Genomic DNA, 25,757 nt, shown 5'->3' with positions numbered 1-25,757 from the left:
TATTTATTTACTTTCATTTTTCGGTAAAGTTATATTTTCACTAGTGAAGTCCAAATAAATTTTCACCAGTCCATACATATTTCTACTAGCGAAAATATAATTTAACTGATAGGCACTTGTGAAATTATATGCTGCTCTAAAATGTCTATGAAACACAATTTTACAGTTGCGAAACGTACATTTTCTGTGCAAACCCAAACATAACCTACACGAATTAACCAAACCCAACTTGTTTTTGAATTAACCAAACTCAAAAGTTTTAAAACTAATTATAGTCTCAAAACTTTCATTATGTCAAGTCCAAAATATAGACTAAACTAACTCATCTCTCAGGAGAAAATAAGTGGAAGAAGTAAAGACAGACTTCGCATTGCACATATTATTCCATAGTTTGTCTGCACTTCGATATTACACTTTGTTTTAAAAATATGATAGATATCCTTATCGATATTTGTATTACTATGGACTTCCGATGTGAGAGTATTGGTTAAAGAATATTCATACCGAATTTAGGTTAATAGGAGGGCGCAAAAATAATTATCACTTCTCAGAAATCAAAAATTCTCATCAAAAGCAATAAAATCGTGTTGGCAACGTTGCAGTGGTAATGCTCGGTAATGAGACATCTCAGTGTTTTAAGAGAAGCCAGTATAATTTTCCATATTGATTGTTTAGTTCTTTACAACAAGTAGTTTTTAGTACAATCTCGGTTGTTTGTTATTGGTAGCGGCACAATTATTTTATTTGTAAACACATCTTTTATCACTCGATATTATTATAGAATTTATAAGATCATCTTCTCGGTTGAGAGGTTAGCCGTATTATCCGCAAATGTAACTATTGTGGCAATGTATCACATTTATATAACTGATCCTAGCATATTACCTTGAGCTACTTCAATTAATATATTTTTTAAGGATGTAAATGTGTTGGTGTTTATGGTTTAGGTATAACTTTTCAATTTAAATTCTTTCCCTACGTGACATGCTTTATCAAAGATTTATGTTTTATTAATAGCACTGATATGTTGACCTTGTTCTATGGTCGAGTGTTCTTCCTGGAACACAACTGGTAAGACAGGATTAGCTCAAGTATTTGTTTGAGACGCTTAAGAAACAGTTCCCAAATAACTTGGAAATAAATGGAAGAACTGATATTGGCTGGTACAAAGTGGTACAATATGTGGTACCATAATCAGTTCAGCTATCATCCATTGCTATGATGCATATATAAACCCAAAAACGTGTAATATAAAAAAAAATTCCATGCGGAAATTCTATGATGAACATAGCATAGCCCGTTATCTCCATCGCCACCGATTTAATCTGTCTCTTTTTTGGCACCGTGACTATGAACATAACGATATAAGGATCAATGCTAAAGTAAGGTATGCATTAGGAATTAGCAATTAGGAGTATCGGGGCTAAAGTAATGTTTCAGCCATAATAAAAACTTTAAAAATCATATTATATACGTCAAACATTACAGCCATTAGCAATGAAAATGTTTGGACTTAAATAGTTACTACAGAAAATCTAGTACTGGGTGGAGAGGAATATTATGATATGAATGAGGATGATATTTTAGAATTTATAATTTCCAACAAAGATTTAAATAAAGTAGAACTTAGTAATTAACGCAATTAATAAATAAATCGACATTAAATATAAGTAGACATCAAGAAAGCTAAAGTTCTGCCAAATAGAAATTTATTAGTAACAAAACGAGATGTTTTCCATAACTAGTCATACATATTTTAATAAAGAATATTTTTTAACAAAATTTATGACTTCAATATAATATGTGATTGTTTTCTAGCAAGCGACGCAGCTATTGTTCAAAAAAATGTCACGTCAAAGAGTCATAACATTTGTTATGAAGCACGATTGCTCTCATCAATACACGGATCAGTAACCGATAAACCCATGAAGCCTAGAAGAGTTCTGTGTCATGTTAGTCCGAAGCAGTTGACTTTGAAAGAAATGATTTTGAAATTTATACCAAAGAGACTAGCAACATTTAGATTATGTCCATCAACAAAGGTTAGTTTATTGAAATTGTATATAAATAATTTTATGGAAAATATATTAATTTCATTATCATGGTCTTTTAGTTAATTTTTTGTTCGGGAAGTGGAGTTCCTGGATCAAGTGGAGTATTCATTGTCGATGATGGCACGCAACCACCCATTGAACTCTCGTCTCCGGAGAGAGACGTTATAGCTGCTACTTTTACACAATTTTTATTAAAAAATATCGGCGGATCTGAAACTTTTAAGGTAAAAATTTTGAATAATAGATTTTTAAATTAAAAAAATTGTTCTTTAAATATAACTGATTAAACATTGCTATTTAGGATAAACAAGATTTTTTCTATTGCGAAGTTAGAAAGTTCCATAGTCGTCATCAACATGAAAAATTATCCATGAGAGTATGTAGAGAAAACTTAGTACAAAGTAGCTTAAAAGCAACCAAAAACTTTAGCGTTGCTGATTGGTGCCGAAATTTCGATATTACTTTTCAAGGAGAGCAAGGTATTAAAATTGTTATATATATACAATTAAAAATATTTTATATACTTTGTAAATTTTTTTAGCCGTGGATTGGGGAGGAGTGAGGCGCGAATGGTTCTCACTTTTGTGTGGAAAGCTCTTTGACTCGCAGTTTGGATTATTTGCTTCCCTCCATGATTCGCCTACCGGTTTAGTTCATCCAAATCCTGTCCGTCCACCACATCTTAAGGTCTAAAAATATATATTTATAGCAAATATGCATTATTACTAACGTATAAATATATTTTTCAGTTGAAACATTTCGAGTTGGCCGGAAAAGTTGTCGGTAAATGTCTGTACGAGAGTGCCCTTGGAGGCACTTATCGTCAACTTGTCAGAGCTAGATTTACTCGAAGTTTTTTGGCTCAAATTATTGGTCTACGCGTACATTATAAGGTATTAATTTTATATTTAATAGCTACTTTACCATATATAATATGTTTTAATCACCCACTACATATCAGTGGCAGTGCATTAATACAAGTTTTATTTACTCTAATTTAATTAGCAATGTATACAACTAATTTACCAACAGACTGATAATTGATTGACCTTGATGCTTAAAAATAACACCTAAAAAATGCTCAATAATTTATTTATTTATTAAAATTGAGATCTTCTAAACCTGAGAGCTTAACCTAATGAGTCACAATGGCTAAAAGCATAAAATATAATAAAATTTAAAAAAATATCTACATATATGTATACGTTATACATACATACAAATACAGCTATCAACACACACATACATATACAGATATAACTAAAAACATGATAAAAAGACAGACACAAATCACCTCAATGTGCATTGGTCTCATACAAACTGAACCAAATTCCCATATATGCACGAGAAAATGTCAATATCTCGATACACAGTATTGAGCAGTCGGACAGTCTTTTCCAGTGAAGATTTGGAAAGTGCTCCAGTCCTAGACTTCACAGGCAAGAACAGTAGACACGAACATACATATAATATATCGTTTCTGGTAATTATTGTTTTTAATACGAGAGTTCATTGGACGAAAATGCTATCTCGTTTTAACACACAAACAGGAAAACGTGCAGATGGGTCAACGTGCGAGAGTAAGCGATGAACACTATTGCCCAAAAACTATTTTTTTTCTATTTACTGGGACCACCAATGACCGTTGCGTCGAAATTTGTCCCAACGATTATGGGTATTATCAGCGTTATACAAACAATTGCGTGCTGATCAAACATCCATTAAAGCACTCGCAAAAAAGACTGAGATTACCTGCAACACTAGTCGATGCCAAATTCAAAAGAATCCTATCTATTTTTTAATCATTGTACGCAGATGGCATAATTAGATATTTATTAGACAGTAACAAATAGTCAGTTCTTGCCGTAAATTATCGCTAAAACATTTTGAAAAACATATCAAGCAATACATACCTGAAGATGTTCCATCACTCTCCGTGTCATCTCTGGCGAAATGGCGTTGATTTTCTGAAGATGAAATCAAGAACTAAGTTTGAAAATCTTTTTCTTTAAATATCCCCAAAGGAAAAAGTCACATGGGCTCCACACATAATTCTTGAGCCAACATCATTTTGTAAGGATGCAGCTTTAATTAATATGCAGAATCCTCTTCAAAATCTGACTTGATATCCACAGTCCCACGGTATGCTTATGAACGGAACGCCTTGGCTATTGTTGAATGAATGCTCTTACTAGTCATACTCCTTTCTGGTGTTTTAAGGATATGTTTTCCTTTAAATATGGATCCAGCTGCCCGAAGATTAAAAATCCATAGCAAAATCGTTTTCCGATATGAGACAGCGTAGAGTGTGTACGTTACGTTCTATACATCGTTGTCACAGAACAGTTGTTCTCATAATACACATGACCAACAAAGCACCTATTATGATGGGTACCGCACCTTGATGCCCCATCTTGTATGTAAGAATGTATACACTGAATATAATGATAATGATAATTTGTTGATAATTTCAGTATTTCGAACAAGACGATCCAGAACTATATTTATCAAAAGTAAAATACATATTAGAAAATGATTTAGACCAACAACCATGTGCAGCTGAACTTTTTTTCGTTGAAGATGAATACGATAAAGTCGGACGGTTAGCTTCTAGTATAGATTTAATACCAAATGGAAGTCATATAAAGGTTAATATTTATTTTTATTATATATATAAATAGGGATACACTACAATAAATTAATATTTTTTACAGGTTTGTAACAGCACAAAACATAGATATTTGGATGCCTTAGCTCAGTACAAATTAGCCACCAGATGTAAAGACGAAGTAGATTCTTTTTTGCGAGGATTGAACCAACTTATACCGGATAACTTGTTGAGCATATTCGACGAAAATGAACTAGAGGTTTGATTAATTCTATTGAATAATACGTTATTAATGATTTTTGTAATGTTATATATTTTTATGGCATTCAAGTTATTGGTTTGCGGAACTGGTGAAGTGTCGGTAAACGATTGGCGCACTCATGCTTTGATCAACGGAAGCGGTAGAGAATTCGATCGTGTCTTGGGATGGTTTTGGGCTGCTGTTACAAATTTCTCGACAGAAGAGAGAGCCAGACTGCTTCAGTTCACTACTGGTTGTTCTCAATTACCGCCAGGCGGTTTTCAGGTATTATTTAATATTATTATTATTATTTATTAATGTGTTATAATACATATCATACTTTATTTAGGAATTGACTCCCCGTTTTCAACTCACTGCCGCTCCTACGTTTGGTGCCTTACCAACTGCACACACTTGCTTCAATCAGCTCTGCTTACCTGATTACGATTGCTATGAGCAGTTTGTCAACGCTTTATTGTGGGCCATAAATGAGGGTAGTGAAGGGTTCGGCATGATATAAAACATGTCTAAGTTTTGGTAGATTTTTTTATAGATTTTTAGAATTTCTCCTCAAAGGAAATATATATATCTAGTCCATGTCAAATACTTCTCGTAAAAGCTGCACTAAAATTAATGATTGACTGATACAAGCTAATCTTAATACTTGAAAATATTTATATTTAAACGAAATGTATCTAAATTTATAATTATACTGTATATAGTTAGTACAGGGTGAAATTCCGCATGTAAATAGATGAAACAATTTATACACAGATTTTTTTATCTGTCGAAATGCTCTGAAATTAATATTGTTAAATTTGTTTTTTTTATTGAACATATCAATAAAAAATGTTGATTACGATAGTTATAGTTTAATAAATTGTAGCATTGCACGTTTTTATAACAATCATTGTTTGGTGCAGCCCAAATATTATAATAAACCCTGCTATGCATCAATAGAATGGCGATCAGTTTACTCGAACCAAAATATTCGAGAAAGTTCGACGTGTGAAACTATGAGATGTTCAGAGGAACATTCTGAAGCAGATAGCTCCACACACAAGACTTGAAGAAATACATTTTGAAAAGTTTTGCACGTCGAGTTTATCTTAATATTCTAATTCAAGAAAACGATGGTGTTCTATAAACGACCAAGAATACCGATTCTTACTTTTTGCTATATTCTTGTGTATCTATCAAAATGTTAACTGCTTTAAAACTTTCAGTATCAAATAATATTGTTTTTAGCAATAATGATCTGAGATAATTTTTAATGATTCTTAAGCTTTTAAAGTACATCGCCCAGCTACATAGCAATGAAAGAGGCAGCTTTTATTTTAAAATAAATAATTTAGAATTAAATAATTTTACGTATTATTTCAGAACGATATTTTTTTTAACTATTTATTTATGCGCAAATTTAACACAAATATTTTTTCATAAAATGGGTCGAGTCTGTGGCTTACTATTATTATGCTGAATTCATACAATAATGTATATATACAATAACAATATTTATTTATATTATATTAATAGGGTCCATTTTTAAGACCGAGTCCATGGAGATTAGGTCTCTGGCTAAATAATAAAAAGAAAACATTAGATTGTCAAAACATTGTAGATTATATGAAAGATAATTATTTTGATTATTATATTTAATAATTAAATAGTGATGCAGGTCAGAGGTCCAACAAACTAAATAATTAAAAAGTTCGCAGTATTGAATTTTTATTTTTTTAGATTTTTTTAATATATGAAATACAATTATTTGTTTAACTTTTTTTCGTTGAGTGAAGTTTAATTACTCTGAATGTTTTGACAATTGAATGTAATGAAGTTATGTATATATGTATGTACATATAAAACAGTTAATCTTTTAAATGTTTATTTATTATTAAATAAGGCCTGTATGTAAGAAGTTCTACCATGGGCCTTTATAATATTCTGTGATCAAAATTTAATACTTTATAATATGCAGTTCATTTATATAGTCATAAATCATAATAAATATTATAAATATTTGAGTAGGGAATAATATTATATATACATATAAACATTGTTAAAAAGTGATACATGTTAATTTTAACTGCAGTTGTGTGTCTTCAAAGTTATAATTGATTGTTGTTCAGGTTGTGATATAATTTTGTTATTGTTAAATATTATATGTAGTAATAAAATATATTATATTATTATTTGTATCTGTAATGAAATACATCACAGTATTTTGTGAAATGAGAGTTTGCATCTCTCATCCCGACGTTTCGGCAACTGATGTTGAGGTCATCATTTGAGGCAATATTTGGATCGTATCGAAAACGATGCAGTTAGAAAAATTGCACCGGAGAAAATAAAATGGAGACTTCGCCTCTGATGACCACAGCAACAGAGAGATATTTTGAGATATCGTATAATAAACAAAACATTTCATTACACAAAGTACCGTAAAGCATTCTATTGCAAAAATTAATAATAAACGTATGATGGTCATTTATTTTTAACCGACGTTTCGACAGGTATACTTTCGCCATGGTCACTATGCTGCTCACGGCGAGAGCATACCTGTCAAAAATAAGTGACCATCGCAAAGAAACCGTAGTTTAAATTATAATATAAATACGTATCGTATATATTATTATTCTCCGTACATTCTCTACGTTTGGTTGATTATTAACTGTGTTAATATATATATTATATATAAAATATAGCCATTTATCAAATAATATAGTGTACAAATATCTAATAAAGTACAAAAATTTGTTTTAATATAGAAAAATAGAAATTAATATTATATTTTATTTTTGTTGCCGTTTAAATGTGTGTATGTGATAATTTGACTAAAAAAACTTTGAAGATGTGCGTGTTAAGTTATGTTGCATATTTTTTGTATTCATAGCACGAAATAATTACTAACACCAAAGTTATATAATCTTAATTATTTATAAATTTATCTTGTCCATGTACAACGGAAGCAATAATGTACTTAATATTTATTCATCTTAGGTTTTCATTAGCAATTTCTTTATATTCACAACTTTCAATTTTAGATCATTTAGTGATATGAATGTAAATAAAATTATATGTAAATTTTAGACGATCATTCCTAGATCAAAAATAAATAAAACAATAGTTAATAATCTGGTGTTATTTTATTATATATAAATATAAAATCTTACAAAAATCATTATTATATATCATATGCTGATTTATAAATGCCATGTTAATACGTTTATATATTTATGTACTAAGGAACTAAAATTTAACTAATACAAATGAAAACGTATATAAATGTTAATGGATGTAAGCATAATATTTTAAAAATAGGCTATAGCAATATTTGGATAAACACTTTGACAAAAATATAACAAATACAACATCAGAAAACAAGTCTAAACCATTAATCAGTCATATTTTGTATTAAATGTAATAGAATATATAAATTAACAACAATTCGTAATAAAAGATGAATAAATGCAACTTTGTATACCATTCTTTGTATACATTAAAAAAACAATTGAGTAAACTTCTTCAACACAGACATTGAATAAAAAGAAAGCTTACCTGTGACGTTTAAGATTGAATCAAAAATGGAAAATTTACTTCCAATAACGCTTAAACGCGATAGTAAATAATATGGCCATCCCTTAATTTCCTCGTCGATTTTAAGCAATTGTTCTTTAGCAGATTTCAATTCAGCGTTCAAGTATAGAATATCGGAGGATTTTTCTGCATTGTTCTTCTTCAATCTATCTATTTCCCTCCTCTGCTGAGATACATGCCTATAATAATAAAAAAATATATATAATAAGTCGTTTTAACATTTAACTAAAAACACAAATTGTTGGAAAAAATGTTATTATTAAAACATTTAAATATATTAAATACATAACGAGCACGATTGGTCAAAAATACATGGGAGATCAAAATTAGTGACTTTTTTATTTTTTTTATTTTTTATTTTTCTAGTCTTACGAATGAATATCTGATGAATAATTAAAATATAATAGTGCTAGGTCATTTTTAAGCTGTAATAATAGTTTTTAATCAGTAAAATAGATGTCACTGATTTACAGGCTGTCTCATCAGTAGTTTTGATTGTGTTTACCCCGTTGATACGCATTGAACTAACGCATGTCATGTTACAACGGTTTGACAATAAATAAATATATTCATAAAAACTTACAGCTTTATAGATGCTAGCTCTTTATTGAACACTGCTATCTGAACATCTTTAGATATAACGACATTCTTAAACTCTTCTGTTTTAGAGTTCACCGCTTTTAGATTCTGCTCCAAATTTTCAATGATGTCTTCGTCTGATGATATCTAGAAATCGGTACAATATATTAATAATAGGAAAAAACAACAATATTCTTATTGCCTATAAAACACGCTTCGCAATATTGCACAAAATTATTGTGTGCAAGTAATTAGTGACATTATGAATCGTGACACACTATTAACTATACACTACACCTAGTTATAGACAAACTCCACCATATCAATATCTGATGCGTCATTATTAAGTTATATGAATGTTGTAAATATTCTCTATCAATGCAACGTGCTGCCAATCAGTGCTTTTTATCGTATTAACATTCGTCGATGTCTGACATGCGTAGGATTTGATAGATATATGTATATTATATATATCTTAGATTATGTTTATTAATACATTTCAAAAAATCATGTCGATTGTATAATGATAGTGATTTCTTATTATCAGATAAAAATAAAAATAAATTATTAATTATATATACTGTTTAGCTTATCCAAGTATTGTGAGGTATTTATTGTAACTCGAAAGGATAGTGACGAATATGTGTGGATAAAGTTATGTTTGTGTGGAGACCACCGCACCAGATATAAAAACTCAAAATATGAGAAAAAAAATTCCGCAAATACGTGTTAAAAGCGTAATGAACACAAGTGCGATTGTTGTGCTAACGTACGGATTAATAGGAGATTAGTATTCTCAAATGGACTATCAATAACAAACGCTCCGTGCCTTATAAACATAAATTAATAATTATTGACATGATATGACAGGTATTATAAATATTACAATTCAGTGTTGCCATATCTCCACCCGTTCAAAAGCAACGGCTATACAAAAATAATCTTTTTATAAGAAATAAGGTAGAACAACAAATCTAATTTCACCCAATTTTGCAATTGGTAGGGAAAATTACGCTCTTCATCTGAACCTGTGTATATTCGCGCATACATAACGCACTTCTGTTCGGAATACACATCCGTTAGAAACTTTCATCAAGAACTTTATCAGAAACTTCCGATTTGGAACAAACGCAAGTTCACCCGAACTCGCACAAAGTGGAGCTATTCCAAGCATTGACCGAGATAGCAGCCGCTTCCCAATTCACGTCCAACATGGTTCAGCTACGAAGTCTGAAATCCAGATTTTCGGGGACGAATGGATTCTATGAGACACAAATAAGACTAAGAGCGCATTACATGTATATAAGTAATAACACTAATTATACGTGATTCAAAAATTATGGCACATTTAATAATAATATATAGTATAAGGTCAAGAGTGTTTTAAACAGAGTAAGTAGCCAAAAAATTATATCGCTAAAAACACATGGCGTACAGCGAATAATTAAGAATTTATCGGTCGGCGGTGTAAGGGTTAATGACATGCATTTTCTTGCCAAATTCAGGGGTAAAGGCAAATGCCTCTACCTACCCCCCAAAAATGGCGTCCTTGTTTAGAATCCACGTCATAAGTAATAAAATCGTGCCTTCGCCGTTGCAGTGGAAACGCTGGGTTATTTAGCGTTCATAATAAGATTGACTGTTTATAGCAATATTACGATTTACAATAAGTGAGAATCAAATTTAGCCTATCTAACCCGAATTTGAACCAAAAGTAGAGCCAAAAAACAATTATCCTTTCTCAAAAGTCAAAAATTCACGTCAAAGGCAATATAATCATGCCGTCGCCGTTGCAGTGGGAACGCTCGGTAACGAATTTTAAAATTGTACTTTGGGGGACAATATACGGCAGTAAGCTGATGAGTAACGATCTATATTTTAATGTTAGTCGCTTAAAGGTATTTTTCTTGAAATTCATCTTCTTCGTTATATTGAATATTGTTTTTTATTACTACTAATAATTCGGTCTCGGTGTCTCATGGAATAAACGCAGTATCCAGGTATTTTGAAGTAAGTTTTTTCTGTAAAATGAGTTTCGGAAACCAGCAAAACGCTTATTTTTTTATTTCTTGTGTGTGTTGCGATAACCCGTTGGCGTTCCATATAGCAATATGTAATAAGTTTTTTATAACGTCTTACAATAAGTGAAAATCGAATGAAGCGTATCTATACCGAGTTTTGACCAATAGGAGAGGCCAAAAAACAATTATCCCTTCTCAGAAGGCAAAAATCCACGTCAAAAGCAATAAAATCGTGCCGTCGCCGTCGCGATTCTACTGCTTTTGATGTGAATTTTTGACTTCTGAAAAGGGATAATTGTTTTTGGGCTCTTCTATTGGTTAAAATTTGGTTTGAATACATTTTGACCAATACTCTCATATCTAATTTTAAAAATAATTACTTAGAAAACATGATTTTTACTTTATTAATAAAAAAATAGTTATTAATATTGAATATCTTCTTAAATCGCAATATATGTGATTATTTTAATTAATAATTATAATAACGATGAATAGGTAGGTTATATAGTATTATTTTAATATATATTTGAGATATTTTGGATTTTATGTCTATAGATATGTTTTTAATATGTATTTTATTTTAAATTAATTGAATTTGAATTCTTTACATTTTTTTTCTTTACGATATTTTAAAATATTTACTCTGTTGTTTATTCATTTATTTATAAATTTGGGAAAATTATTTATTTATTTACATATTAAACATTGTAAATAGAACAATATTCGCGTAAGAAATATAAGGATAACGCAATAACACTTTTCAGAGTAGTTATGAGTTATTAATTATTACGGAAGTTCATTTGGATAATTTTATCAAAAATTAATTAATATTTAACTGGATAAAACCGGATAAAAATATTTAAAAAATAGTGTCAGAAAATTTATTAATAACTTATTTCGAATAATTGATGAATAAATGAATTAAATAATTTTCCTTAAAAAAGTTACCTTTCCCTAAACCGTGTGAGTGATGTTTCGTGTGAGCTATATTTATATAAGCAATCGCCTGTTAAGCCATCGATATGTGAGCAATTTTCGTGTAAGCAATAATCCGGTAGAGCAATCCTGTGAACAATGATCACCGAACCAAAAATACACATTCACGTGTCATTTATCACATGTAAATAAATAATGATAAGTATTAAAACGTATATATTACTACATATGGCAAAGTTGAAATCATATAATTTTACTAGTACATGCCACATAAATTATATTTTCATTAGTATAAATATATATCAACCGGTGAAAATGTATTCCGATATAATTTCACTGAAATGACATATTTAAAAAAAATATTTTCGGGATAGATTAGAGACTTATTTTAAAGGATAACCCAAAAATTTCTGATTTAGAATCAGGGTCGTCATTTCAGATTTTTTCAGGGGGGGGGGGGCAAAGCTTTTTAATATTTTTCTTTTATTCAAATTCATACTATTTCATTAAATGATGTATTTCATGCACTTTTGTCCAAATTCTAGGGAGGCAAATTTCTTCACCCGCCCCTCCCAAATGTCGTCCCTGCATGGCATAACTGCATCAATTGAGCCAATGTAAATTAGTGTTGAAAAAATCAGCGAAGCTTTCAATCTACATACATATGTAAGTAGCTTTTTATCAAATTTTTATCAAACATACAAATCCTGAAGAGATACTGGATGATTTCTATTCAACTGGAGTATGAAAACATAAGCGGTAACATTCTTTAGTGAAGTTGTATTGAACCGCGAATAACAGGACACTTTCAATTTCGTAGTATCTTATAAATCAATAGCCCTCCCTTTTTTAAATAGTAAATCATCACGTACACCGAGAAAAGTGTTTTAAAATTCATAAATTTTCAGGGTGTACTTTCGGCGTACACCCAGCGCGGCGCCACCGTCAATCTAACCCTCTTCGGCACGCAATCAACTGCCCCAGCCGACATAAATGATAAATATGGATCAGGAGAGCCGGCCGGTGCCTGAGTTTCCCCTTTCCTTCCACAGACAGGACACGCAAGCTTTATTATTGTTAGGCGCCAAGGCCGGGTGAGTCGGCCATGGCGCCAAGCCGAATGGCGTCGGCTCACCTGTGTGTCGGCCCTTTTCCTCCCTAGGCTTCCTATTATGTGTACCTGCATTCGTTTAGTTCCAAAGTGCTCCACGTACACGCACAAAAATAATCGCTGCTGATTATTCGCTAATATCGCGTTTCTATTTTATTTTCCTTTTTTCCTTTGATCTAATCTAAAACTGCCCCAATAGCCATTAGGGTGCAAACAACAGGATAACCTACAAAATGACAATTTAAAAATAAATAGGTCGAATATTGTATTTTATTATCGCGGATACAAAATCGTACTAGTGGCTTTTTAAACATGAACTCTCTTGTATATAAAATCACATAAATAATGAAAATGGTTCAATACATGATTTAGTTATTAAGTTTAAAGTTATTAGTGTTTTTTGCTAGCATATGCAATAGAAAATAATATGTATGTGCAAAATATGCTATTAAATGTACTATTTTTGTTGCTTATTTTAGTTGGAATATTGCATATGTTCACAATGAATTTATGTTAATGTGAAAATGTCCTTAGTTTCGGGCCGAATTCCTTTGCTGTTGACAGACGATGATTTGTGTCGAGTGTTTTATTAAACTTGTTTTAATGTTTGAATATTTGAATAATGCATTCGACATAATATCATCGTCTGGCATCCGCAAAATAATTCGGTCCAAGATTGAGGACATTTCTCACAAATCCGGTATTAGTTACATTGGTTACGCAAAGCATGTTATTGTTTTTAGTTATTCGCAATTCATCATTTGAAATGAGGAACATGACGGACGGAATGTGTTTGAACTCCTACTCATCCCCCACCCCTGCGAACACAATATAATTCCGCCTCAGTGTAGACACTGCCGTTCGCATTTCCAGACATTACAAATCCACACCTTTAAACCGATTGAAGACTTTGGCAGCCGAGCCACTCTTTCCATTTCAATCGTTTGATTTTGGTCAACCTAGCCGTCACTTTCGAGCTTTAAAGCGTTATCTCTAGAAACTATTGCTAGAAATTGATATTTCTATTAGGATTAAAATCTTCGGGATACAATACACGGCGGAATGCATTAATGATGAGTAACGATCTTGCATTTTAGCGTTAGTCACTTGAAGGTATTCTTCTTGAAATTTTTCTTATTGTTTTTAATTATTATCCGTGTGCAGTTCCGTCCGGGTGTCTCGTGGAATAAACGCAGTATCCAGATAATTTTTTTCTGTAAAGTGACTTTCGGGGACCATTTTGTGTTGTTCGAGAATATTTTTTTTATTTCTTGTGTGTATTGCGACAGACCGTTGGCGTTCCATATGAAAATATGTAGTAAGTTTTTATATCAACTTACAATAAGTAAATTTAAAGAAACATATCTAAACCAAATTTTGATTAATAGAAGAACGCAAAAAACAAGTATTCCTTCAAAAATTCACGTCAAAAGCAATAAAATCGTATCGGTGCTGTCGTAGTGGGAACGCTCGGTAACTCGGTAAAATGCAATTTCACTTACTGAATTTTTATATTTTATAGCATTATTTATATTTCTGGCTTTTTACATACATGCACAGTCGAAGTCTTAGCTGCCAATACTATACGATAGTCAAAAAAATCATAAGATACTATGGCATTAAAAAAAGTTAAGCAAAAGCACTTTTCAAGAATGAGAAATCGATATGTCGGCACGCAATTCGACATACTTTTAATAGTTTTCCCCAAATAATCCGTGTTTACGTTCGCTGTGTCCAAAAATAGAATAACGGGTTAAAATATTGCAAGGGTGAAAACTAAGTTAGGGTGAAAACTGCCATTATATTATCGAAACACATTAGTGTGTTTTATATAAACGTGTTTCTTTGAATATATACTATTTATACATATATTTATTTTTATAACCATGATATACTACAATAATATAAAAGAGATAAAACAATTAAACATTTTCATTTACATTTAAATAAGTACTTTTTTCTATTGATCCCGGATCCCCAAGACATAGACTCTATTCCGGGAGAATCTTGTTCGATCTTACAATTGCTAAATTCATATAACTGAGATAAAATAACGGTAAAACAAACATCTTTGCCAATAATCATCTCATTAAATACGTAAAATAGCTACGAGTACTTATAATTGATTATATTTATATATATTATTGTAATCATTATTTAAAAATATCAATAAGAACTAAATAAATTATATGTCTTGAAATAATTAATTATAACTACAGCTATTCGTAGGATGACGCGTTTGTGTGCGTTTCTACCGCGTAATAATAAAATTAAATACTTCTGCGTTTTTTCTATTCGAAATAGGGTAAGAAAAGTGCATATTTATTTAGCATATTGAGGGGTGCTTAATATGTAATAGCAAACAGATTTGTTTTGGCGATATTGCTGAAATTACCTAACATGAACACGATTTTATTCCATATAGGTTAAATCTATGTTATTTTAAATTCAAATTATATTGATTTTTATAAAATATAGTGTTGATCATAATCAGGGGTAACTTTAATAATGGAGGGAGGTTGGGTGACTAAATGCAATTGTGAGAGAACCTGTGTTTTAAGCAGTACTAAAAAAAGTAGCTTAAATAGAAAGGAAGTATATAAAAATTCTATATATAATATATTATTACTGATTGTTCATAAATATAAGCTGTTGAAGCACTGCTTTCCTAATTCTATCTCCATCCTAGTCACTCGTATAGATAATAAATTATTTTATGGTGTCTCTATATAAAGTTCATTAATAAACATAGAAGGTGGAGTTGCCAAGAATTTCATTAGAAGACATAAAAACTCTCCTAGAAACCTTCCACGATCAACTAAAAAGAGCCACCAAGTTTTATCTTCTTAAGACCCTCCTCTATACTTTTACAACCACATTATTCATTAACGACACCAATTATACAATCGTTTTTCGAAAATAAAACAGGCGAATTAAAAAAACATCTATTTCTAGACCTTGTTCTGGCAGGTTCAATCTTGGGACATTTAAAAAAAAAACAAAAAAGTCAAAACTGCCGCATGGTTATTTTAAAATGAAATTGCGTGTCTTTGTTTACACATTATCTTCCTTGTTCTGAGAGCATTACCATATATTTTTAGTACCAAACGGTCAGTCAGGACACTACTAATATCGAGCTACCTCTTATTATAAAATTCGTTAATAAAGCTGGAGCTACAAAATTACAACATAGAGACTGGTAGTTTATATCAATATTATACAAGATCAAAATGAGATAATAATATTATTTAACATTTATCAAAATTCCTTCATAAATTCATATCACATATTATGAACAAATCAAATTTAAAGCAACACTTCAACAAATTGTTTCCCAATAAAACTAATATGCATAGGTATTTGTGTCATTACTCTCAGCACACGAGGAAAAGGATTATTATTTCCTCTATTGATTCTGATTAGTTAGTAGTAATGTGCGAGTGGATGCTTATGAAAACTGTCTATATTTATATGCACAATATATTTAGATGCTTATCGAGCAATTTACTAGGTACATGATCTATTATACATTGACCTAATAATTTGGGTATCCTAACACGCATACTCTAATTCCGTATGAATGAACTTGAAAAAACGTACACAAACATTCACATTAGTGAATGTACGCACGAACAACCGTTCCAAAATTCATAACACAACCCAAAAGCTGCCAAAAGCTTAGTCATCGACATTCGGAACACCCGTCGGAGGAGAGGGAAGTTAGTAGGCCGTGGGCGTCCCTTACGATATTCGGCAGTCCCCACCCCACCGCTGTGTGACTAGTAGCTTCTGATTCATTCCAGTTCCAGGAAAAAGGCTACCTTCCCTCTCCTCTGGGGAGGGTGACTCATTCACCAACATTTCCCGATCGGAGAATTTTCCCGACTACGAAAACTTTCAAATGCGAAAAGAGGCTTCCGTACTTAAGTGTTTACAAATAATATGAGCACATAGGAAACGGCTAAAACTAATCTTATGGATATTTGAAAGCTTATTTTTGGTAATTCTTTTAAGAGTGTTATATCTGCTAAGTACATCTTCCGTATTTATGAGACTAGCGAGAAATGATTGATTTGACCTTATGGATTTTATTCTAAGAACACATACTTCAAGCCATGTAGCTAGATTTTTTATTTTGGATTTCCTTAAAATTTCCTTTTCTCTATAACATTATAAAAACCAGTATAGTAACGCAAAGAGTTGTATTGCTTCTTCTCTTATATTTTTACGTAGAACATCCATAATAGTGCGAGGTTCATTCAGTGATCCGTTTCTTCTGTGTGAAAAGAGGAAATTATTCGCTTACTTGTTTATATTTATTGCAATGCCATTAAAAATAGCATCCGGAGACAGTAGCTATAATGAAGGAAATAGTGGTAAGCCATCCTTTGTCACTGATAACCTTGGTTATTATAATAAACATTTAACGATCGATGTGCTCAGAACTGCTCTTTATAAAAAAAAGTTACCGAGAGATGCGCAATGAGTGGCGATAAAGAACAAACACGAGTTTTCTATGACGTTGGAATTAAAAAACTCAATCGCACTTTTCCTTTGAAATTTTCAATTGAAAAAATGCTATTTTTCTTAGAATTCTTATTTATTAAATCTCTAAAAAATATGTTTATATGAATTATTGTAATTTTTCGGAAGCGTTTAAATTTTGGTACGCGGTTTTCCGGTAGCATGTTACACTTAATGCGAAACAATGATAACGATTAGTGGAAAACATCAGGCGGGAAAATTGTATTCATTCACCTTCGAAACTATTTATATACATTACCTATTTTACACTTATATAACCCAAACATTAAAAAATAAGTATTTCAGAAAAAATTAAAATTATTTACATTATCTTTTAGATTCTACCCCAAAGCATTGTTGGAATAACAATATTAATGTGTTTCAAATTAGAAATGCTCAATAAGAGCATAGCGTTTTATTACTTACGTAATAATCGCTTAATTTGATTGTTTAGTAATAGTGTGTCACCTTTGCCAAAAGATCAGTAACTTGATCTTTCATCTGTCTCGTCTTGTTCCTCTCGGCGGTCAATTGCTTTTTGGCTGCAATTGCGTCCAACCGAGCAGCCACCAAATCGTTTTTGCAGTTTTGCCATAGCACCTGGATCCCCTTTCCTCTGTCGTGTGCGTCCTATAAACAACAACAGAAATGTATCATTAAATGTGGTGAAATCTGATGTTCGCGCATCGCAAATCTAAAACATTGAAGATGATGTTAAGTCGCTAAAATAAACAGTAACATCATCCTTATGAAGAGCCGTCTTAGATAAAACTTAGCTCTATTTTAACACCGATGCGTCTGGCGCTAATCGCGTGTCGTGACGCATTACCGTCTGTCTGGTCAAAAAATATACTGAAAGACAGATATTTTATTTTTTAAACCAATAGAAGCACTCGAGCGTTAAGTAGACACATAAATCAATCGTGTGCATGTTTTATACGCTTTTCTTTAAGAAAAGAGAAGTGTAAACATGCGCTTATTATAAATGTTTAAGCAACGAATTTGATCCTTAATTATAAAGATTCGCACACCAATAAACATGCAGATACATCATATAAGTAAACTATCCGTTTCTTGATTAAAGATAATATTTTCTAAATAATTGCATTTTTTTTAATAATGAACAAATTTTAATAATTAATTAGAAGAGAATAAACGTATTTGAGAATATTAAAAATAATATATTGAAATAAATCAATGAAGTATTTAATGAAAAAATATACACTTTGATAACAAATCTATTTTCAATGAAGTTTATTTATTTTAATGTAAAAATTTCCAACTTTTCCTCAGAAAAAAATTTAATATGTTCCAAGGTATTATTTATACGAATGGTGACACTTTTTATTATTTATAGATATATATATTAGCATTTTTAGTTGTACCTATGTATTATTATTTATGTAACACATAATTTATACATTATATACATATTAATTATAAAATAAGAGTATTAATCTAAAAAGTTTTGAATACAGTGAAGAAACTTCAAAACATAAAAAAACGTTTTTGTATATTTATGACTATCTCAGAGTCTGTAAATTTCGTTATAATCATATTTATATGAGATACCAAAAAAGTTTCACATACTTTTAAATTTAACAAATTTTTTTACTTAAAATCTGTCAACAGCCCATTTATATACACTTTTTATTCTGAGGTCTTTGAAGTTGTAAAATTGTTTAATTTTCTTGAGATGCTTTTTATTTGCCGAAATGTTGCTCAATTTACGCTTAAAAGCATTATTACGATTTAAGTTTTAAGAAGTTGATAGACAATATTTTGTTTCTGATAATAGCTTAAATTTTATTTTATTAGAAATGATTCTTTATAAAATGATTTAATATATAAAGAACATTAGATGTGTCATTTCAATATTTATTTTACTGTGATGTACACTGAGTGTACATGTAATTTTATGATGTGAATATCTCTATAAATATGTTGATATTTCAGGTATACCTTCGCGAGATATTCAAATAATAAATAAAATAATTGTAATATATAAGTAATAAAAGAAAATTGTATAAAATGCTCATACACACATAATTACAAACTAAAAAAACAATAGAAAGTATCAAGACCATTTATTTTTAATTTAAAAATAATAGAACATTAGGTGTTTCAAACTCTAAAGCAGTACGAAGTTTCATTTTTATCATTCCTGTTGCCGAAAAGACTCGAAGGTATGTCCAAAAAAAATATTCGTATTGATTTAAAAGAGATTAAAAAATTCAATACCAGCGATTGAGAAAGTCCACAGATGCAAAACATTACTTAAAAATATGAGTAATTTCTGGAATTTCGGAAATTTTAAAGTATTTTTTTATCATTAATATGTATATCGGCTATTAATTGTAATGTACATGGGTGTTTTAAAATTACAAAGATAAGAAAATAAATTTTGAAAATGGACTGTAGATAATGCAGCGGTACATCGGGAGGGAAACGACGTGTTTTTAGTAATTATAATACAAATATGAACGAATACTGTACAAATTGTCACAAATATATTCAGTATTAAAATATTCTGATTTGAGTCTAGTCAAAATTTTCATAAAAAAAACACATCGCACATACATATATCCTAAAAATAATTATGTCATGCCGTGTCACCCAAGTTTTATAATAAACCTAGAAGCTGAGAATAGTTAACGAGGGTCTTATTCAGACTACCTTAAACAGTCCATGAAACTTTCTACACGCCATATATCTATATCGCGGGTCTCCAATTTTAAAATATAGTATCAAAAATTGAAAATAGGCTTTTCACCACAATGATCATATTAGATATTTCCCCTCCTATGTTTAATTTCAGCTGCCACTTTTTCATCAAGTGTTTTGAGATGTTTTCATAAAGTTGCTTCGAGGAACGTCATTTATGAGGGCCAGGTGAGGATATTTGTCCCCCCCCCTTGAATTTTTTTATTACCTAAATCAACATAATTCAAAAAAGTTTTTCTTAAAAAAAAAATATCTTTGATAAAGGGGCATTGAGTCAAAACGCTTTGAAAAATTATTATTTACACGATTTTTCGTAGCATATACATGACGATTTTTTTATCCTGGAAACAAAATCTGTAAAATCTCAAAACTTTATGATATAAAGAGAAATTGTAAATTGAAATTTTATAATATAATATGAAATATAAAGTGTTCGAATTGTATAATATATATTCTGAATATGTTTTTAATAATAATGGCAATAAATTAATATTTAAGATACAATAAAACAAGTTATGTTGAAGTCAAGCCAGTTGGGAAGAAAATAACAGGTGGGCGGATAGGCATAGTCAACTAGACCGAGTAAACTGAATATCTTCACTCGTGGAGGACAAAACTCGTGACGAGTCATGAATGACGTTGGGTGAAAAAATGTTTTTTTATATTAAGCAAGAAAATGAAGATGAAGAGTAGCTGCCATCTTGCGTCGAAACAATCGAGCATTAACCAAGCTGCAAGCGAAATTTAACTACATTACATAGCATAACAAGAATCAAAACGCTCAAACATGATCTAGCTCGGCTGACGAACTCTGACTAAAATAAAGTTACAAAAATAAACCGATCGTCGCCGCGTTAACTTTTGTCGCGCGTCGAGCTTCCGCACTACTTTCGTTCAGATTGGTAATCGTATTGTGGAAAAAATATGTTAATTAGTTACCGTCGATCTAACATAACAAATAACATTAGCACAAATACCATTTGTTTATTTATATGTAGGTATATGTAATATGTGTAAGTATACACTTTTGAGAGTATGCATCTGAACCGGATAACCTTCGATCGCTGCGCGCGCTGGAAGTGTATTTATTCTCAATCTATATATTGCGCGTTGTTAAAGATTGTTTAAAAACAAAAACAATTAAGAGACGCCACCGACGGCCGTAAACCTGACGAACGTTGACCATGAACGCTAAAAAACAACCTTTGAAATTTACTCGCTTATAAGTTGATTTGACATTCTGTTCGTGCAAGAATTGCTCAATCTGTAAATTAATAAAATATTTTAATTTATAAATCTTTAAAAATAATTATAAAGAGTAGAATATACAAAGTAATGTTTCAACATCATTTAAACTTTTAATAAATTTTAACATGGAAGACTTTCGGAAATATGTAGTATCAGTTGCGACTTGTGGTTAAATAGTTGGGGATGACCCCGTATTAATATTTTATAAATGTACACTGTCGAGCGTAATAGGCGTTGGAAATATATTAATATTAATAAATATAATCACATTTACATTATATAAATATAATTTCAACGCTTATTACGCTTGATAGTTTACATTTATAAAATAATAATACGGCAGCACATAAATATATATCTATCGAAATCTACACAATATAAAGGTGAGTAAAGGCGGATTGCGACATTGTAATAAACTTCTTACATGCGATTGATGCGCCGCATGCCGTATTTTAGTAGAAATAAACAATTAAGAAAATAAAAAAAAACACAAATATATTAAAGTTATTATTTCTCGAAAGGAATAGCACCTCGATATACCTAAAAGGATAGTATGCGTGAGCTAAATTACATTTGTTTACCGCATGACTTCGCGCATGCGCATTGTCGCCTATTAACGCAGTTATGCAACGCATGCGCATTGACGTCCATAATAACGAAGTGCACGCGTTTTGTAGGGTTTATGCAAGGCCGTAAACAACGCCTTTAAATTATTTTATTTCTAATTGCTTGTACTGCTTTATTCAGTACTTCGGTGTAATTTCTGAATATCATTTTTGTCAGAATTATGTATATTTGTTTTTTTTATAATTAAAATATGTATTTTGTAACACAGATAACGCAAAATCCGATATAAACTTACCGATGCAAAAATTCAATGTTTCAGTTAATAATTGCATTGTTTCATTAATAAAAATTAGATATTGTCTTTCTTTCAAATGTAGTTTCATAATTATTTTAAATATTTTTGTACAATATAGTATTCATATATTATAAAAATGTGAATAATGTATGTGTTTAATGAAGGTTGGATATTAATAGTATTTTATTTATATTGACAATTTAATAAGTTATTACTTGCAAATAATAGTAAATTATAGTGATTTATATTAGCAACTATATCATAAACATAACACAAAAAGTGTGAAAAAATCAATTTTGCGGGATTAAATGACAACAAAAATAATAATTTATTATCTATAGACTGATTTGTAAGGTAATCTTAGTGTATTGAATATTGTTTACAAATAAATTTATAGTCACATTAATGTTAGTAAAAAGTGTGAAGGAGGGGGAATTGTTACAACACTTTCATTGCAAACCACAGGTTTATAAATATCGTTAGAAATGACTTTTGAATTAAAAATACGACTACATAATTACAATTGTTTGGTCCAAATTGGGATTATTATTAAAAACAACCGACCAATGCAATTAACTTTTCAAATAAATAAAAATAATAAGCATGACTTGAACCATTATTATAGCCGAATATTGTATTACAAAAATAAACGCTTGAAAATATCTGCTAAGAGCTAACATTACAACGATAGCTGTTTCTTAAGACAAGAGAGCTAAATTTAGCGCCCGATTAAATAATTTAAATAAAAAAATGCTTGTCTATGGACGCTCCGATGCGAGTCATAGACAATGCCGCGACTCTTCGATTTTATATACAGCGCGCCGCTCGAAAGTTTCGCGCGCACATAAAGTTTTCGCTTACTATTTCCTCGACGCCGTTGTCGTTTCGCCGCTTTTCCGCCGCCGTGTCGGCCATCGCCGACGAGAGTGAACCAGAGAGTCCTCCGAGACGCGGAACAGACGAAACGGGCGCCGCTGTATTTTCGGAATAAACTCCTTTTTTTCTCGCTCTCGTTACGACGAGCGTTGTGCAACGCGCGCGACGGGGCGTCGCGACGAAAAAGCATTTTTCTACTGAACGGAACTGGAGGAAAAACGGCGCTCTTTTTACTCGTAACAGCGCAGTTGACAGTTGCTCATAAAATTCTAATATGGCGGCGATGACGTCACGCTCCAGTGAAGAATGGAATAAATAATTTTAATTTTGTTACAACATAATGGACGATTGGCAATTGATTCGAATGGCGTATATTAAGAAAGGTAACGATATAAATTTAATTTAGGACACAAGTCGGCCATTTTGGAATACACGTTTTTTAATAAACAATTTGGTCTTAAATCATCGTTGTGATGAACCGGTATTTTTAAGTCTTAGAAAAAAATAAACAATTTCATTGAAATATAAGTATACGTTTGGCTGTGCAGTGATATTTTTTTTTTAATTTTCCCAAAAAATCGCAATGTTTTTGAATATTTAATTTAAAATAATATTTGATTTAATAAATGAAAATAATATAGTCTTAACGATAATTAAATCTACATGACAAAAACATCTAAATGGGGTATTAACATCCCCCGGTTAATTTATGTTGGAGTAAAAATAACTTGACTAATGTGGTACAACTTTTTTATTATTTTTAATTAAAATTATGCTAGAGAAATCAGCCTTACAATAAATTTACACAATTGATAATCGAGCTTAAGATGCAATTTCATATAACTCTTAAAATGATGTTTTCACTGATGGGAAAATCTCTATAATTGAAGAAAAACATAATCATTTTTAATGAAAGTAAAATACAATTTGCTCATACAATAAAGATTCTGTTGATATACCGTTGGTATTCGTGCAATATAATACGAAGGAGTTAATCAGTAGATGAATGAACCAGATTTGAATACTTTTTATAGAAATGGTTGTATTGTAGATGCTTGCATAATTTTATTTTTCAAAGCTACTATGTTGACAAGAGTTTAATATATATTTTGATAGTTGCATTAATGCATTTTGCAAATTCTAAAAGTATTTACTATACTCTTCAGGTAATCGATCAAACATGAACTATACTCGCATTAGCTTTGTGCCATCCATAAAAATATATCTTACTATTATTTAGAACAGGGGTCGCCAGACTTTTACTCTCCGCGGGCAACTGATCGATCGAGATCGATGCAGATTTAGAAAATTTGATAACCGCGTTTATAATATATATTTTTTAATACATATACGATTCCTCTATGAGCAGAAGTAGCCCATTATTTTCGATACCTAATATGAATGAACTAGCTCGATTTTAATGAATCATCATGATATTCATCCGTGTCATTAGAAAAATCTACGTAAACCTAATCTGTAATGATCGATAATAATTATAATTATATAATAATCAGTAATATCAATCTCCCAAACACGATAAAAATCGAACATCATAAAGGTCCATATGGGATTCGAACCCAGATCTATCAGGTAAATAGCAAGTAACCACTCGTCTATCGTACTGTTATTATCGTCCTTCTTAAAAAATCTGCTTTTTGCATATTCGACTCAGACTCTGACTCAATATGTGGATTTTCATAAAATGAGATATTAATCATCTCAGGAGTATTAAAGGTCTTCTTGTTAAAAAAATCATTTAAAATTTATTTTTGATATGAATAAAACCCCAGAATTTCTTACTACAAGGTCAAATTACACGCGACATTTTAATGATTGAAATTATCAGCTTATCAGAAAAAATGTGAACATAACGTTTTTTCATATTTAGATGTAGAAGAAATGGGAAAAGTATTTTTAACATTATGTTTTATTTTTATGCTTTATAAGGGAACAAATACTCGAAAATATATACGTACTTCCTAAAAAAGATGAACAAAGCAAGTTCATCAAATGCAGAATATTTTTCACTATTCAGGTATAACTAGAAGATTTATAATACTTAAACAAATAATCATTTAAGTGGCATATTCGATTTCAATTCTATACATTTCATTTGCAAGTTCGCTGACGTAACGTATGTCAAATGAGAGTGGAATTCCAAATACTTAAAAAATTGATAACAACTTGAATCCTGTAGTTTTTCTTATTAATAAACAATTGCTGTCCCCGTATTTTGTTTAAAAAAATTACGAAAGATGAGATGATTTTTTTATGTTTAGTGAGTATAAGTTATTATAATTTTATATACTTTTTTAAATATTTTTATTTTAATAAGATACATAGTATTTAATTAAATGAAATGCATTTTTCGGCCAA

The 25,757-nt window shown here is 30.6% G+C and overlaps 2 protein-coding genes across 6 annotated transcripts in view; one reads left to right on the top strand and one right to left on the bottom strand.

Annotated features, from left to right (window-relative positions):
* The window catches only part of LOC148228394 (apoptosis-resistant E3 ubiquitin protein ligase 1), a 45,942-nt gene extending 40,175 nt beyond the window's left edge, over positions 1 to 5,767 (top strand). The window contains exons 9-17 of one of the 2 annotated variants that reach the window (XM_088200467.1): positions 1,819 to 2,042; positions 2,114 to 2,278; positions 2,356 to 2,533; positions 2,596 to 2,741; positions 2,804 to 2,947; positions 4,529 to 4,702; positions 4,769 to 4,921; positions 4,994 to 5,188; positions 5,253 to 5,767. In XM_088200467.1, coding sequence (XP_088056593.1) covers positions 1,819 to 2,042; positions 2,114 to 2,278; positions 2,356 to 2,533; positions 2,596 to 2,741; positions 2,804 to 2,947; positions 4,529 to 4,702; positions 4,769 to 4,921; positions 4,994 to 5,188; positions 5,253 to 5,423 — 1,550 coding nt within the window. In that variant the 3' untranslated portion in view covers positions 5,424 to 5,767. The remainder of the gene's footprint in view (positions 1 to 1,818; positions 2,043 to 2,113; positions 2,279 to 2,355; positions 2,534 to 2,595; positions 2,742 to 2,803; positions 2,948 to 4,528; positions 4,703 to 4,768; positions 4,922 to 4,993; positions 5,189 to 5,252) is intronic. The other variant, XM_088200468.1, reaches the window with a different exon arrangement.
* A 2,266-nt stretch (positions 5,768 to 8,033) lies between these two features.
* Positions 8,034 to 25,757, bottom strand: part of LOC148228391 (uncharacterized) — a 41,634-nt gene continuing 23,910 nt past the window's right edge. For 3 of the 4 annotated variants that reach the window (XM_088200477.1, XM_088200478.1, XM_088200481.1), the window contains exons 2-4: positions 18,140 to 18,301; positions 9,084 to 9,226; positions 8,034 to 8,679 (exon numbers count right to left, since the gene is read on the bottom strand). In XM_088200477.1, the coding sequence (XP_088056603.1) occupies positions 8,403 to 8,679; positions 9,084 to 9,226; positions 18,140 to 18,301 (582 nt within the window). In that variant the 3' untranslated portion in view covers positions 8,034 to 8,402. Of the gene's footprint in view, positions 8,680 to 9,083; positions 9,227 to 18,139; positions 18,302 to 23,366; positions 23,536 to 25,757 lie in introns of those variants that run through there. The other variant, XM_088200480.1, reaches the window with a different exon arrangement.

Source organism: Plectrocnemia conspersa, unplaced genomic scaffold (genome assembly GCF_051122295.1).
Source record: "Plectrocnemia conspersa isolate PC_06_02 unplaced genomic scaffold, ASM5112229v1 ptg000012l, whole genome shotgun sequence".
NCBI lineage: Eukaryota > Metazoa > Arthropoda > Insecta > Trichoptera > Polycentropodidae > Plectrocnemia > Plectrocnemia conspersa.
Note: the sequence above shows the minus strand (reverse complement) of the source record. Positions and strands in the feature narration are given on the sequence as shown.